This window comes from Rutilus rutilus, assembly GCF_951802725.1.
Source record: "Rutilus rutilus genome assembly, chromosome: 5".
Classification (NCBI taxonomy): Eukaryota; Metazoa; Chordata; class Actinopteri; order Cypriniformes; family Leuciscidae; genus Rutilus; species Rutilus rutilus.
Window position 1 is genome coordinate 36,795,156 of NC_140213.1, and position 17,966 is coordinate 36,813,121.

At 38.7% G+C, this 17,966-nt stretch overlaps 1 protein-coding gene across 1 annotated transcript; it reads right to left on the reverse strand.

Annotated features, from left to right (window-relative positions):
- Positions 1-115: 115 nt before the first annotated feature.
- On the reverse strand, positions 116-17,162 carry ric8b (RIC8 guanine nucleotide exchange factor B). Its single transcript, XM_084408504.1, has 10 exons — positions 16,898-17,162; positions 14,947-14,994; positions 14,188-14,805; positions 9,658-9,752; positions 7,901-8,051; positions 7,725-7,820; positions 7,473-7,617; positions 7,199-7,343; positions 6,938-7,057; positions 116-1,021 (listed from the first exon to the last, which is right to left on the reverse strand). Exons 1-10 carry the CDS (start codon positions 16,979-16,981, stop codon positions 910-912), a joined length of 1,614 nt encoding a protein of 537 aa, XP_084264630.1. The 5' UTR covers positions 16,982-17,162; the 3' UTR covers positions 116-909.
- Between the last annotated feature and the right edge of the window lie 804 nt (positions 17,163-17,966).

Consider the following 17,966-nt stretch of genomic DNA (forward strand, 5'->3'; position numbering starts at 1 on the left):
GAGGTTTAGTGTTTTCATTGACCTAGCATTTCTTTGGATTTTTATATTCAAGGGCAATATTATGAAAACCATTAGAAAAGTTTCTGCATGCAATGAGTGAATGAGACTTGTAGGATTTTATTTTATTGCAGCTGACTCTATTACTCAGCTGACTTTTATTATAGTGGTTATAGAAGATGAGTATTTAGAAAATCTGAATTTAATTACATGCTTTTGTCTTGTGTAGAAAACCGAACATTAGAAAAAGAAAAAAAAAATACACCGACAGCATTGAACGAAAAAAAGGAAACGAAGACATAGTATATAGAAAATTGTGTAGCTAAAATATATAACATAAAAGACAGATAATTGTTTGAAACTCAAGGCTTAAGTGGTAGAGACACACAAAAAAAGCGCATTTTGTACAAACATTTGAGTGCAAGACAATGTAAATGATCTAATGGCTTGTCTTGGCATATAACATTTCAAAAGCCATTCAGACATTTTGAAGCGTTATAAAACCGGATTCTTCGATCTGTGAACCAGCAACAGCACAGACCGTAATAATAAATACAGCTTTTAAACATTGAATTGTAAGAGTAAGCGTTATAAAGCCTTTCCACTTCAATATTGAAGACCAAGTGCATTTACTTGTTCACAAAGAGCGTCAAAGACACGTGAATAAGTCGTACTTAACACTTCCATCTGATACATCACATTTGATGTCTGACCACATCCAGATATCTATTTAAACATTTCTGTTTCTTTTCTCTCTGCTCAATATGTACTTCACCATATATATCCCAATTTGAAAGACATGCCCCTCGTGCAACAAAAGTAATTGAAGTATCGCCTTGTGCAAGGAACAGTTTGTGAGACTGACGGTTCGCCGTCAGCATCGGTGCCTGTAGGGTTTGGGTGAACTCCAGTTCAGTCTGAGTCTGAGTCACTGCTGGGTGGTGGGCTGCACTCGTGGATAGCTTGTCCTAGGGGCGCTAGTGTGCCGTCCCTCCTCACTCCCATTGGTCTGATCAGTTCTTTCCTGTTGAAAGAGCAGGACAGAGCTCAGTACTTTTACATGTTGTTGTTGTGCTACTTCAGCTTTGCATGTTCACGTCACATGCAAATAAGCTTGCAGGGAGAGACAACCAGCTTCAGTGGAAACTTTTATTTCATTATCAGGCATGAAAACTCCTCACCTTTCGGCGAAAATCGCCGTTTTAAAACCTAAAAGGGTCACCTACGTGATTTGTGCAGATCCGATGAGAAAATATTTATTGGGGGTGGGGGGGGTCGTGGTCGAGGCCGAGGCCAGCATTTATCCCCTATAAAGTTACCATAAACTTCGCAGCTTTAAAAAACAATCATCATTCCTAATGCCAAAACATGACAGCCAATATGAGTCAGAGTAACGTTAGGGAAGAAATGTTTTCAAAGTCTTTTACACCGTGAGTCTGACAACTGCCGATCAAAGAACCGCACGTCGGAAAGCAAGCCTGAGGTAAGTTAGTTTACAATGTTAACTGTCCTGTCAGATACAGACAGCAATGTTGCCAATGGCATTATTTTTACATTTTGACATAGTGGGCGAGATGATATCGCGAGCGGGCGCGGGCGCCGTGATCGCTGAGCGAGCAGGAACAAGTAACAGTTAAGCAGTGTTATTCATTGCGCGGCTCGCGAGCCTCATGTGGCCAGCCAAGCTTTAATTTGTGGCTCGCATGGCGGTAAATAATACGGTGATGTGATTATGCATTCACTAGAGATATTTCATAAAAACATTAATAACAAGTACATAACCCGTTAAAAACTTAAAGTGTCAGCTCTATTACAAATAATTTCGATCGGATTGAAAGGGGTGGTTTACAGAGAGAACGTGAAAAAACTTGATCGATTGAAAACCGAAACTGAAAGGACGACGTATGACGTGCGGAACGAGCTGTTCTCCTGATGAATAAAGTGTCATATAAATGAGTATCCTTTCATTCTATAATTCTCCTTTCACTCAGCATCTGTGAAGTGAGGCAGGACAACGGCTCACCAGTCCTTGTTTCAGATTATCATACAGACGACTGGTTTGGGGCATTTTTAATGTGATAAATAGTAGTAAATAGTTTTTTTTTTCTCTGACACCCGATGAAACACGTAGATCAGCGGCCCATTGGTTCTTTTCTTGATTTACACTGGGCTAGCCCAATCACATCTTTAATGTGAAGTATAGAAATATACTCTTTCCAGTATAGAAATTAGTACAAAACTAATTATGAAAGTTTCCTCTATTTTTTAATGCATTTGTTTTACAATATATGGCTATTACTATCATGGGATTAATATTATAACTATTATTGTAGCAGTAATGTAGACAGACACTGTAACTAAAAGAGTTTTGAAAATTTCTTTGTTTAATTTGCACCAGATTGATGAATTTAACATTAAAAAGCACAAATTTTTCTTACGGGGGAGCATGCCCCCGAACCCCCCTAGAGTGCCAGAGGTCCACTCATCACAGTGATCCAAAAGTCCTGTGACAAACACTGGTAATACTATGCCAATGCAGCTTACAGGTTTTTGGGGGGCATTTATCACTATGGAGTATAATTCAATTCTATTAATAAGTCAGAATTTCATCTGTTCGAGTTAACTCTTACGCGTTACTCACTCATTACATTTTTGGGGGGTGGGGGGTATATATGCCGCATGCCCGCATCCTTCTCACCTTTTTTACCCCTGACCTGTTTTCATGCCTGCATTATGTCTAGATTTTCTTTGCACAAAAACGGAACTGCGATCTATGCTTGTTGGACACACACATTCTGCAGTCTAACACTACCTTTCAAATTGTTTTAAAACATTAAGCAGCACAACAAGAAATGTTTCTTATGCACCAAATCAACATCATAGAATGAGTTCTGAAGGATCATGTGACACTGAATACTGGAGTAATGATACTGAAAATCCAGCTTTGCCATCACAGGAATAAACTACATTTTAAATTACATTAAAACAGTTCTTTTACATTGTAATAATAAATACAAACTCCAGAATCCAGCAGCCGTCATTTACCCTACATATTTATTGTGCTCACACATCTTGTCGATTTGGTTTTTCGGCCCACTAATTTGTCACTACAATCCACCTGCTCTTTGAAAGAAACCCTTTGTACTGACCATTGTAGCAGCATTCAGTTCTGTCCTCTAAAGAGGCCTGTTGATGTGTAGAACATCTTTCTTTCCCTTTACATCTGGCCAAATAAGAGCCCTTGGAATCACAACCCCAATCCCAGAGCGGTCCTGCACCCCCCACAACCACCACCTCGGCCCTGCAGTTTAATTACAGGATCAGTGCTCATTCTAATCTCTTCAAAGCCTGGCCAGCTCCTCCACGCTAATCCAATTATATCTGCACTGTGTGTCACCAGCACACCCCGAGATGATTCATCAGAGTATTAGCCAATCAAAGCACGGACAAAAATGATTAATAAGAGCATTATCCAATCAAAGCCGCCAAAAAGCTCATTTGCATTAATTTATGTCATTCATATACAGATCAGCTTGTAACACTTTAAAATAAGTTCCCATTAGCTAACATTAACTAAGCATAATAAATGCTTTAGAAGTATTTGCAATTGCTTGTTCATGTTAACATAGTTAATGTTAAACAGAACCTCACTGTAAAGTGTTACAGATAAATTGTGTATAAATGCATAAAGAAGTATTAAATGCTACTAAATGGAATAACATCTTATATGAAAAGTTATCTACAAAAATGCAAGGAAACAAATTACTGGCTGCAAAGGAAAACCTTGACGTCAAACACGAGTCATGATGACTGTAAAACAAGATAAGTCGACTAGAAAGAAAACAGACATTTCCACTGCGTCCCTCGAAAACCAGACACCAAATTGTATCTGTCATCCAATCAACAGAATCTGTGTAGATCAGCAGCCTGAGCAATTGTGTGTTTACGTACGTACGTCTGCTTGTGTGTGTGTGTTTGTGTGGATATGGGGTGGAGAGTCAGTACTAATTGGACAGCAAGTCAAGCAGCAGACACCGGGAGGGACATTCCTCCATGGACATGTTGCGTCTCCCCAGCAGCCGTAGCGGGGAGCACCAGTGCCCTCCCTCTCCCACACAACACCTCCTTCATCTTGATAAAAAAAGAATAGGAGGAAGAGAGAAGGAACGAGGATTCATTCTCAAAGACAGGAATCTGCCTCTCTTGGGCACACGCTGCTCATTACGACTCAAACACCCCGTAGATGGACAATGACTCGTCCTGAGGTTGTGTTTGCAAACTTATTTAACATCGCCCGGCAGCTAACGTACACGCGCACACCCCTAATTGAGCCAGTGTCTCAAACCACTTCACGTCCGTGGACAATGTCTGGCACCCCGGCTGAATAAAACAGGCGGCGTATGAAAGAGAACCACGTATATATGTATTATGAAACCTCAGTGTATTGTACAAAAGAGCCTGAGCCCGCGACCCCACTGTGTGCGCCAATTAGCTGGTAATTAATGCAGCGGGGCTGCGGTGGCCGGTCGGTGTGCATTGACTCCTGTTGAATGTGGAAGGCCAGCTGTAAATGAGGCAGAGGACGATGCTGGAGGATTCTTGCCTTAATGAAGCGGTTGGTAAGGAGCGCGCTGGGAGCAACGGCACTGCACCTCTCACCGGTGTCTCGCTAGTTTACGCCGCCGGTTGTTTAGGAAAAGGTCAACATGAATGCGGCCCTGCACATATCCAGCCTCCAAGGAGGGTGATGAGAAAACAAGCACAATGCTTCTAGCAGATGGAGTCACCTATGAAGGCATTATGAACCGGTTCGTACAAGATGATGAAAAACAGAAAGAGCGATTGACTGATATTAATGAGCAAGAGTAAAACACAAAGGCCAGAATATACATTGCAGCAAATAAAATGGAAAAAGTTTGGTTTCATTTCTGCTTATTAAAACATTTTAAATTCTACTTAAAAGGTTAGTTCACCCAAAAATGAAAATTCTGTCAGTAATTACTCACCCTCATGTTGTTCCAACCCCGTAAGACCTTCGTTCATCTTCGAAACACAAATTAAGATATTTTTGATGAAATCTGAGAGCTGGCTCACTCCTTCATAGACTTCTAGGTGACCGAAACTTGCTGGCCCAGAAAAGTTATTAAAGAGATCGTTAATATAGTCCAAGTGGCTCAATCTTAAGTATATCAAGCGACGAGAATACTTTTTGTGCGCAAAAACAAACAAAAATAACGACTTTATTCCACTATTCATTTCCTTCTATCTGGGCCTCGAGTTGGTTCACATAGTGTATTTGCGCAGCGCATCTGTGTTGTTCGTCACACGCATCACACACACGACCAGCGTCGGCCAATAGTGAGCCTACGTGGTGACGTTCTATCGAGGCCCAGATAGAAGGAAATGAATAGTGGAATAAAGTCGTTATTTTTGTTTGTTTTTGCGCACAAAAAGTATTCTCGTCGCTTGATATACTTAAGATTGAGCCACTGTAGTCACCTGGACTATATTAACGATCTCTTTAATAACTTTTCTGGGCCAGCAAGTTTCGGTCACCTAGAAGTCTATGGAGTGAGCCAGCTCTCAGATTTCATCAAAAATATCTTAATTTGTGTTCCGAAGATGAACGAAGGTCTTACGGGGTTGGAACAACATGAGGGTGAGTAATTACTGACAGAATTTTCATTTTTGGGTGAACTAACCGAAAATGTTCAAGATTGATGGCTTACTTGACTTGACTTGCAACGATTAATCGCATCCAAAATAAAAGTCTGTGTTTACATAATATATGTGTGTGTACTGTGTATAATTATTTTTTATATAAATACACACATGCATGTATATATTTAAGAAAAATGTGTTATGTATATATAAAATATTTATATTTCTATATAATACAATAATCTATAAATATATATACACATTCAAATATTAAAATATTTCTACTAAATTATACACAGTACACACTAGGGGTGGAACGGTACACAGAAGTCACGGTTTGGTTCATACCTCGGTTCAGACATCACGGTTCGGTACGAGTTCGGTAAAACGGAGGGAAAAGCAAAACAAAAATGCAGAAGGCTAGTGCATGTCTCAGGCTGTTCCACCAAAGGAAAATAAATTAAATTTTTTATTAATTTTATTAATAAAGTAAAGGCATAGAACCAGTTTATTTGTAGTGCACTGACAATAGTTTTATATAATTAGTTTATTAATTAAATTAATAAAAGATATGTTTGGTAATTGTACCTGAATGAATTGAAAATTAATTTGCTACATTTCAGATTAATATATTTGTTTTATTTTATTTTAATTAACAGTAACTTAAACACTTTGCAGTTTGAATGATGTCCTGTATAAACAAAATGACGGAGTAGGCTATGTTTTTGTTTCCACTGTTCGATCGCGCCTCACACACACAGGCACACACACACAAATATAAGTAAACACTTTGCGACTTTTCGATCGCGCCAGCGCCTCTTTCTCTCTCTCTCACACACAGATTTGGTGTCCCTAAAGAACCCGCGTATCTAACAGTAGTTCCGCATTACAGTAATTAATTTGCACGCGAGTTTTATGTATTTTTATACAGTGTATTCTCCGTGTAAATTTATGCACCGAACCGTGACGCCCGTACCGTTTCGGTTCAATACGAATACATGAACCGTTCCACCCCTAGTACACACATATATTATGTAAACACAAACTTTTATTTTGGATGCGATTAATTGTTGCACAGCCCTAAAAAAAATGTATAATAAAAAATAATAACAAATACAGCTATAATAATATAATAACACTCTCAACAATAATAGTAATTATAATGTTATAACTACTAATAATACTGATACTAATATTGTTAATTAGAAGTTTCTTATTATTTCAGAATTGTTACTATTTAATCGCATAAATTATTAATTGTAAAAAAAAAAAAACCCACCTTGATAATTCATCAATCATACTGACAAGCTTCTGGGCTTCATATTCCTTCTGCTCCTCTGTCATCTCATCTATGGGGTTTGGCATTGGGTGCTCTATGTGACCTGTAATGGGGTTAATGCTGAAAAACAAGAAAAAAAAAAAAAAACAAGAATGAATCTAAGAATGCAGAAAGAAATGCAGGATTGCTGAGTAAAAATATGATTCAATTTCATAACTTGAACTAAGACCAGCCGTTATGCATACATCAAAATGCACTTACAAAGGTTTGGCTGACTTGTATTCATCAGTGTCAGAGTCTTCATCAGAGGAGTATTGCGTCTCTCCTCTACCTCCGGCCAGCAACCCTCGTGCCATCAACAGCCCCGCAGCATTACCATAACCAGTGTACTTCAACAGATTATCCACTGCATCGCATGACCAACAGGAGACACAATAAGCTCATTCAATATTAATTATTGTATTTTAGATTACAACTACAAACAATCCATTGAAAAACAGACAATTTCAGACATTAAAAAAAGCAGAGCTCTCACCACTCTCTTTGCAGAGCACAAAAAGGAACTCAGCAGCCCCCTGTTTCACCGCCATGTCAATATGAGTCATGAGACGCACCAGTTTGTTTCGAACGGTGCAGCCGATTTCTGGCCTTTCTTTCACGTCTTTCAAGGGAGGCAACACCTGCACAGCAGCAAACAAAGAGAACACATTCAATCAGCAACTAAATCTTTACTTCAGCTGAATATCTGTAGCAGTGAATTACACTGAGCATGGACTCAACCCTGCACCTTGGCCTTGAAGTATCTGCGGATGTCCCTGTGGTATCTCGAGCTCTCTGTCATCAGACTCAGCACAGGCGTCAAGCCTTCTTTATAGTTGGAACCCTGAGTGGATAAATACACATGAAGCAGGAACGAACGCAACAGCTGAGGAAGCTTGCAGGTGTTCATCAGAAGTGCAATACCTTGTCTATCCTCTTTTCCATGAAATCTAGCAGCATCTGCACTGTGTCCATGTTCTTCCCACCATACTTTTCTATCCCACCTTGGACAGGGACGTCTATCAGAACATCCAGGCACTGCACGGGAAGGTTACTCAGGAGATTTATGGCATGACTAGAAGAAATGACAAATGATAAAGGTTAAGCAGTGCACACAATAAGATGAGAACACAGCATGCAACTCTCGGCATAAGAAACTTTTCTTTAAAGCTGGCCTTTGAGAAGAAAGTTTTATAAATAAAATGTCTAAAGTTAGTTTAATAATTACGTTTTTATGGGTTAGGGGTAGGTGTAGGGAGGGCTTTATTGTCACAATAAGGCAGCATCAATTTAGTAATTTTATTAAATATAATTATTTATACTATGTTATCATTGCATACCGTTTAAAGTACAACAACACTGAGGTGCAAATAGTATGTGCCACTATTTATAAGTATAAATAGCATCTAAATACTATTTACACTTAAATAGCTGCTGCCTTATTTTTATTATTAATGTAATTGTTATTTGTTTAATGACACACCCCTATATTGCAATGTTTTTGCAATATAAATGGTTAATTTATTAAAATGATATAATAACAATAATTATTGTTATCACTAATTGTCAAATTTTTCTTTGTTTTGGGCTAATTTCTAATTGTAAAGTTACATATTTCTCAACTGAGAATGATTGACTTATGTAAAAAGTTGAATAATTAAACAATACATTAAATACGTTACATCATCTGGGATTAATCGCACACTTATTGTGAAATTGAGCATGCACCATTTATCTTGTTTAACACATACATTTTTGTCATCATTTGCTATATCCAGCAAAGTAAACCATCAGATTGAGGGTTGATTCTCACAAAACTGTGTTTTCTATTTTTCAAGGTAAATTTAGGTCTTAACTCCAAATGATACAAGGAGTCCATATAATTCTTAAACTCATGCACAAAAAACTTTACAGAAAAAAACTTTTCAGAATTCAGTGTATATATAGTGTATATATACGTAGTATGTGTGCAGTGCAACTGCAAAGAGCTTGATAACATTTTAGACAAGTCAAGTTGTGATACCGAACAGGACAACATGGAAATGCCAAAAAAACTAACTCCCTCTCACATGGAAGTACCTTGTGCAAATAGATATAATAAATATTTGTATGCCACTATCATTAGTTCATTTTATTATCTTCTCTGACGCAAAATAACATTAAACATACTCGTGTCACGTTCTAGGAATGTGATGGCGGCAGACAGACATGAGCAGGCATTCTGAAAACACTGAGGGGTGGGACGGGGACCTTCAGTCCATGGACACAATTTGAATAACAAAGACACATCTACTGACCAGGACTGGTTCAGCACATTCAACGCACTTTGTTAAAGGGGGAGCGTAGAGTTAGTCATTTCAGAGTGCTGTAGAATGCATTTAGAGAGGGTAGCATTCCAGGAGTGTGAAAGGGCTGGTGACGGCACCACCGTGGGCACAATGAGTCAAGCCCAAATAAACGGGTGGGAGTTTCAGAATGCGTTGAGCTGTCTCGATGGGGCAAAGGGGTGTGTCATTAATCACTTGGAGAAGACATCTCATCATTCACATTCACATTCACCGCACTTGCATTTCTTTTTCTTTCTGGTCTATACTGGTTTTGAAGCAATTACAAAATACACAGGCCTAGTATACAGAGAAAACAAACTGGATTTGGCTGTCAATCTTTCAGAATGGAAGTACCTGTGAGCCTCCTCTGTTTTATCTTCAGTGTGTGTCTTCAGCATAAGGAGATGTCTCATGATGCCTGCGATGAGCCGAAGCTGGTGGTCACTGTCCTATCAAAATAAAGGAGAAATTGTGTGAGCGTTAAACCAAAAAAACTGTTTCACAACAATAGCAGACTGATGCCATGTTTGGGCTTCCTTTACAAACTAAACAACCAGAGAGCTAAGAGGCAATGGAGAGATCTAGGGACTGAGAGAACCACTGGCTTGAGAAAAGAAAGTAGGCTACATCTTATGTCAGGGTGATCCTGGCCATACCGAAACCAACAAAAGGTCAGGCAATTGAGACACACTTAGCCTTACTTCAGTAACTATTCAAAGGGCTGAGAACTCTGGAATGTACCAATGTTGTTTCATCTACTTGGTGAACGGGTGGGGGTGGGAGCTTTTAGCATTTAAAACTACAATTTTTACATTTTCTCAAAGAAAATGTGAGTGGTTCTTGCACGTACAAAACTTCCAACCACAATGGTAGAGTGTTGTTGTGGGTGATCACAATGGTAGAGTGTTGTTGTGGGTGATCAAAATAGGTCACTCACAAGTCTGTATTATATCTTGGCCCCTCGTTTAATGTGAATCAGTGGCTCCATATCTGAATATGCTAACTTCCATACTATATAGGTAAGTTATGTCTGAATACGCAGCACTATAAAATAGTTCGTGAAAAATACCCAGATGATCTACTACTTTGGCTGAGATTCTGAATTAGCAATCAGTTTAATTTACTATTCCATGAGGCTATGAGAGAGGAGACGTCATATTCATACTATAAATGGTGGAGTGCAGCAACGTGGACTCCACACTTACAGAACATACTTTATCAATGGTTGAAAAGTTCTCCAACAAATGCAATACATACTCTGAATACATAAAATGAAAAATCCTGCACACTGAATTTGCTTTTTAGAGTATCATCCACCAGGAGAATGCATCTCAGGACACTGACTGTTTCTACTGAAAACCGGAGCTTCGAACAGCAGCTGAAGTGATGCAAGGACTTCATCGATTTGTGATTGGCTTTTATTTAGAATTTGGAACGTATTCTGCCATGTTACGCATTGCACTTTCACCTGTTCATATTAATACGAGTGAGTGAGCCGTCTTGGTGTATACATAGCCTTTGGTATAATCAGGCATCATGGTTTTAGTACAAATTGTTAGGCAGGGTTATTATAGTTTCATCATTAAAACATTTTCATCACTTGAAATAAAACATTATCTGAAATAAAATAGCTGCTAAGGCAACATTTCTCATTTTCATTTAGTTTAACTTGATGTACTAACGTTTTTTAATAAAAAAAAAATATATAGAGACTATAAACTATACTGTAGTAGTCTCTCAACAATAGCAGCATAACACTGCCGCTAGATGACGAAAATAATACATAAAGGTACAATATGTAAGATTTTTGTAATACAATATTCAAAAAACACTTACACAGTGTGATATATTTCATGCAGTTGTGTACTTACATTATCCCAAAAGTTCCCAAGGATTTGTAAATCCAGAGAAATTCCAGTTTTTAATAATGTCTCGTCCCTGGTCATTGTCGCCTATCAAGACCAGGCTTTGGGAAAACCGGAGGAATAAAACAAGGATCAATATCGGCGTGTTGTTTTGAGGATGGGGAGAGCCTCGCAACAAACTTGGACTTGATCTGTCGACAGAGACTCTGCTCTTGCATGTGTTCTAATAGATAGGTAAGCAAATATATATTATTTATTGTACACTACAGTTATATTGCACTTTGTTTGTACTTCAGAAACGCCTTTTATCAAGTCTGGTGACCAAGTCTATGGCAGTGAAATTAAGTAGCCTATGTGTTGCACTAAAATATTTTGCCATTACTTGCAAATACTGTGGGTTTGTTCAAATGTACTTTTAGTACGATTGTTTTAAATGTGTAAAACTGCGCAGTATAGGCTAAACCCACCAAATCATTTGACAAATAGTCACATATTAGTAACAGGCTAATATAGCATTACATTTCATGTTCCTGGCAGCTCATTCATTACTGTACGTTCACACCGCCGCCGGTCGCCCTGCCACCGACGCCGTAGAAAGATTCGGGGACGCTCTGACATAGATTAGAATGCATGATTTTTTTCCTCTCAGGTGGAGGACTTCTACATTCCGATTGGTTGCCACCGAACCGCGCCATAGCTTATTTCCATAAAGTTGACTTGATTTCAACTCCTCTCGCCGTCCAAGACGCGCCGGCCTCGCCGGAGCTCGCTGCCGGCTCTCATCGAAAATGAATGGCTTCCGGCCACTTTGACGCTCTCGCCGCCGGCAGTTACGATGTTATGTTACGATGACATAAAGTGTGATCAAACATACAAGTAATACAAAAACTAATTTATTAGCTGATACCTAATTTATATGATTGTGAATTCTACACATCTCTGTATGGTGAAAACTACATCTCCCATAGTTCCATCCTCCTTCATAGCCTCATCAAGCTTTGTCTTTGTTGTTGTTTTGAAAATGCGACTTCTGGCGGCGAAAAAATTACATAGTGTACCTTTAAGTATGCGTAATAGTAATAGTGATGATATAGTACCACAGATGAAGCCATAACCATCATTTGTGTTCTTTAAAAATTTGCAAAGCACTTTAGAGACATTTCAAACACATTACAAATAGGCTGACACACTGCTGATTATCACAACAGCTTTATCACTTTAAACTAAATCTAGGCTAAACATTGTGGATGTCAAACGACAGTGGTTTAATGATCCAGAGACATGAGTATCTTGCCAAAGCTAATGAAAAGAGGCCAACAGAGCATTGGAATTAGATTTTATAAAGTTTGGTGTTAAAAATATCAAAGCCAATGAACCTACGATCTGATTAAGGAGAAAGAAGCCTGTCTTTCCTCACTCTGCTGGGGGCAAGAGCACCAACTCCACTCAGCAAGCATCAATTATTCAACAGCAGTATAACCGGAAAACTAAGCCCTCCATTCTGTTGTTGGTGTGAGATACACAAGTGATTTAAATCTTACCCATCTTTGTAAATTATTTACAGTACTGCTTTCTTCAGGTTAATTCTGGTGTACTGCACAGTATACAGTATGGATGCAAGGCCTGAACTAACTTTTTGCCACACCTGCCAATGGCCGGTGGGGTGACTGAAGTAAATTTACCGGCCATAAATATTTTTTACCGACCATGAAACGGTAATGACACCAAAGTTTTAGATACCATTGAAAACTCACAATTCTCTATTCCAATTTCGATACCACAGCTAAAAGTTCTAGCCTAACTAATATCAATTTAAAACATTATTAAAGACAAAAAAGCAGTCAGTAACAGCACAAATACAACAGAACAAAGATACAAATTAAGTAAACTGCTTTACAGGGACGTTTTTCAGGTAGGTGTAACAGTATATGAGGGGCCTCAGGTTCAGAAATGTAATAAAATAACGTTGCGTAGTCTTTACTGTATAAATTAAACAGATTAATCCTTGACGAAAGTTTAAAAGTTATTCAGACAAGAGCAGTGAGTGATTTTCTCGTTGTCTTTTGTTGTTTGATTAATATTAACGACACCGTCAGCAACAGGATTATTAGGATGCTGTCACTTTAAAGGGTAACTAAACCCTAAACCAACTTTTTTTAGTTAATGATCTGTAAGAATGGGGCTTTATTAGTGCTGTTCATTGATTCGAGTAACTTTTTTGACATCTGGGTATAAAGGGTTTTAATTTTACAATATATGGTGTAAAAACGTCTGAGTGCTGCCCTCTTCAGGTTGAACGGTGGCTACTGCAGTTGAATTTTCCTTTTGGATGTTTGCGGTGGCAGGTGACGTAAGCAGGTTCCAGCTCACCACGCCCCTGGTATGAGATTTATCTGATCTGTATTTAGTACAGTGGGCAGGAGGCCACTTCTGGACTGCATAGCTTTCCAGCAGACTTGGAAATTAGGCGCCAGTGGTTGCATGCACTTGGCCTGGAAGACTGTGAGTGTGCAACCTGCATTTTACGCGGGTGGAAATGGGATTCTCCACACAGCTCGCACTGAAAAGCGACGCAGTGCCAAACGCTGCTACTCCTGCATGGACTCCACCACCGCAGCGGTGTCTTGATGTGAGTGATCATATATATTTTAATCACAAATTATGGTTAGGCTAAAGTTAATCCTCTGGGCTCTGACCAGGGGTTTTGTTACCCTTTAAGAGCTGCACGGATCCTGTATATTGGATCTGATACTGTACACAAGCGTCGTGACGATGCAACACTGGCCCGTCAAACGTTCCGAGAGTCGTTCATGTTTGTTCACCTTCATGTTCTCACAACATTGCATTGTTAGAATTTATGAAAATTATACCGGCCTACTGGTAATTGACACTGTTTCATATACTCGCTTAGCGAGTGTTAACTTTAGGCTCTGTGTGGATATAAAAATATATAGTGGGTATGTAAAAAGCATCATAAAATATTTATATTTTGCTGTTCTACAAATACTGTTAATCTCACCTCATCGTTCGAATCAGACATAGTGATGTTGAACAGAGCTTTAAGGGCTTCCATGGCACAATCGTTGTTTTCTGGTGAAATAGGAGGGGCTTCTGGATCAGGGGGCGCAACCTCATATGGCCCCACCCAACGCACGTTGAGGGTGCGTTCCAGCACGTTGGTGAGCAGCCTGACTGCACCCATCTCCCTCCGAAGCATGCCACGCACATCTGTCCGCAGGGCGGAAAGCAGAAACAGCAGCCGAAGGGAGAACAGGCTCACCTCATGATGGGACGAGTTGACCGAATGCAAGCAGGCACAAAGGCCCTCCGCCAACTGCAAGTCAGCCCCCACCTCCTGTGCCGGAACACTGTTGAACACCACGTTGCACATGCACTTGAGGGCCTCCACCACAACCCTCTCCTCCTCTGCTGACTGCGCCACCTCTAATGGCTCTCCGTCGTGTCCCGCCACACGGATCCGGGCCAGCCCTGCTAGAGTGAGGATGCCCTCTCTGGTGCCTACGGGACCAAGTACACGCTTGTCTCTGGACAGGATGCGCAGGGTCTCCAGGCAGGTGCTTTGGCAAAGTGGAAGATCTGACCGGCGGAGAACTGTGAGAAGACCCCGACACAACTTCTGAAGAAGGGACCACAAAACACAAGAGGTTAAAAAATGTCATTGATCGTTATAAATAAAACAAGGTACTACATACCGAAACAACATGGAACACACCATACTGAGATTCAAAACATAACAGACCATAAATCTGTTACTCACAATTCGTGCATCCTCCTCTTTGTGGTCAAAGGCGAACGTGTGGCTGTTCTGAAATGAAAACGTGACATGAGACAATATAAATCTGGGATAAACAAGTCCTATGTTTGCATCCTTGTAAAGTCATAGAGTAGCCAGACATGAGTAAAACAGTTCACTAATCCTGCTGTAAAATTCTAGCTGGTCTAAGCTAGGGACACACCAAATTTTGGCCGATGCCGATACCGATAATTCTTTATATTTGAAAGCCGATAACCGATATATTGGCCAATAAATCTAAATCCAAATTTTTTATACAATTTTTGAGAGCCTGATTACAAAAACAAAAGTCTCACCATTAAAATTCATGTCCCAAGCACACAATTATAATGTTCTCATTATAATTTTATGTAGACAACATGACAGACATGTTGCACGTAAAAGTTATTCCGATCATATTTCAAGCAATTCAAAACCATCATGGCAAACAGTGCGCATCTGAAGGAAATAATACATTTATCGGCTTCAATATATCGGCCAAATTTTCTTATCAGGCCGATAACATTAAAAACTAACATATATCGGCCGATACCAATATGGTGGCCGATAGCCTATATCCTGCATCCCTAGTCTAAGCTAGTTGATCATCTATGATATTCCATAAACAAGCTTGACCAAATAAAGGCAAGACACTACAGGCAAAACCATTGTTTTTAAATGCACTGGTCAATTTAGAGATATTATAACTTATATTATATTAAATATGTCAGTGCCATTGCTTTTTTCTCAAGATGTAAAGTTTACCAGTAGGCTAATGTTTTTTCTAAGGCGCGTTTATAAAAGCTAGCTACTTGTCCTAATTTAATTTAAAATTAAAAGTTAACTAAATTAGTTCATCTAATCCTGGCTTAATCTAAGCCCCGTCTGTGAAACCAGCCCATAATCTATTAGCCTCTGTAGATTTCAATTAAAGTAGGCTACATAGTTTAAAGGCAGTTTTTTTTTCCCCTCATGCACAGATTCAGAAATCTCCACTTCAGTAGCACTTACATATGCCAAACTTTATAATTATAATAAATAATTTGTGTCGCTGGTCTAAAATGATGTTCAACCAACTAATGACTATCTTAAACCAGCTAGAAACCAACTAACGTTACCATGGCATGGTCCAAAGTAAAGCAACCAGTTTAAGATGGATTTACCAGCAATACATCTGATTTGATGGATTGAATTAGAATTAGAATAAGTAACAGTATCAGTCTCTTTCTAAAAATTGTTAACTAAATGTGGTTTATTTCAAAGCATGTATCGAGGAATAGGTAAAGAAAAATCCTGGAACGTTAACGTTACCCTGAAAAAAAAAAAATTTGCATTACATTTCGACGTCATTAAAATCATTGTAAACACCGAATATTTGGCTAACACACCAGCATACTTCATACAGGCATGTGTCGTTGATAAACTGGCAGTACAGTAATATTTCCAGCAGTATTTTCTGCTGTTAAGTTACCTGTCTGACAGCTGTCAAGCTAACCTACTTTAGCCTTCCATAACTTGACAACCAATACATAAGTTAATTTCTACTCTATTCGTCAGCAATTACCATTTCCCCCCAAGAATTCACACACTGCTCATACATGGGGGGCAAATATGGCATTTTTGTTTAAAAACAGTCAAGTTGGATGTAGCAAATAGGTTCTATCATGGCTAACAGCTGGAGGATGCTAGTTTACGATCACAAGGCGAACGCCTCTTGGCTTTAATCATCGCTAAATACAAATGAAGTACATGTTTGAATTTCAGAAACAAAGCATTTATTTCGCAGAGATCATAAACCTTTTTGTTGGTTCACACACACTGGGTATATTGAGATTAGCGAGCGGCTAACGTTAACTGGCTAATAACCATTTACATTGCTAGCGCGCATTAAAACAACATAAGATAGTAACGTTAAGCTAACAGCAGCCACTTTTACCTCTGTGTTATACTTCTGCAAAAGCTTTTCAACCGCCTTGTCATCTCCACCGTCGATCTCTGATAGAATAGCACTTAAACTCATCTCTGAATGTTGCTTTTGCCGTTCACTTAGAAACACTGACAGTCCTTCTCACAACAACAACAGACCAGATGAGAGTTACACACCTCCTGTTTCGCTCATCTGTTCAACTTTCACCCGTTGAACGTCACGTTTCTCGCCTGAGGCACATGCCAGTAATGAGGATTTCCTCAAAGCTCCCTGGATAGTGTCCAAATGTACCAGGTCTTATAATAATATTCACTGTACACTGGAAATTTTATAGTGGCAGTCGGAACAGCAAGACTATAAAAATATATAATATAAGTTAAGATGGTAGTTTTACAACATCATTGGGCTGAAAACTGTCAAAAAATAAATAAATAAAAAATAATTAATCAAACTGGTTAGGATGGTTAAACATATTTTATAACGTGATAGCTCGTGATAGTCAACCAAGCTAGATCCAAGAAAACCAGCTACATTGTTCCAAAAAAACACAGATAGTCTTTCCAACAAGAAATAGACGAAATATTACATGATGTTTAGAATGTTTTCTGGGCCAACATTTTCAATAACTTATAATATAAATATCACCTGCAGTAATAAGAGCATACAAGGAATTATCTGAGGGTTTGGCTCCATACTTCATGTCAAATACCAAGCTTCTAAGTTTTTCTGTCTGCAGTATTATTTTTCATTATGCATGATATCATATTAACTATTTCTTCTCCCTCTACATTTCTTTAAAGTGTAATTTTTGAATGAATACTTTGTTATTTTTTATAGTGTAAGATGTAAATGGTCACTGCACAAAATTCATAGATGCAGGCAACAATTTACAGTGATACATGCACAAATAAATAAATACATATCATTACATTTTGAGTTGAATTATCAAGATGTGACCATTGAAAAAAGTGTAATTCAGCAGATTAATCTGATTTTTAGACTCTTCAGTGCTGGTTTAACAAAGTAAACTATTAAAAACTTTAAAAGGTTTAATAGTACCTGATTAGTGTTTGATACT

What these genes read in the sequence shown, in the direction of transcription:
- ric8b (XM_084408504.1), bottom strand. Translation starts at nt 16,981, where the DNA reads ATGAGTTTAAGTGCTATTCTATCAGAGATCGACGGTGGAGATGACAAG. An exon ending in TGTCTGATTCGAACGATGAG is followed by an intron (nt 9,753 to 14,187) that starts GTGAGATTAACA and finishes TTATTTTGATAG; the next exon opens with GACAGTGACCACCAGCTTCG. An exon ending in TGGAAAAGAGGATAGACAAG is followed by an intron (nt 7,821 to 7,900) that starts GTATTGCACTTC and finishes TTATCCACTCAG; the next exon opens with GGTTCCAACTATAAAGAAGG.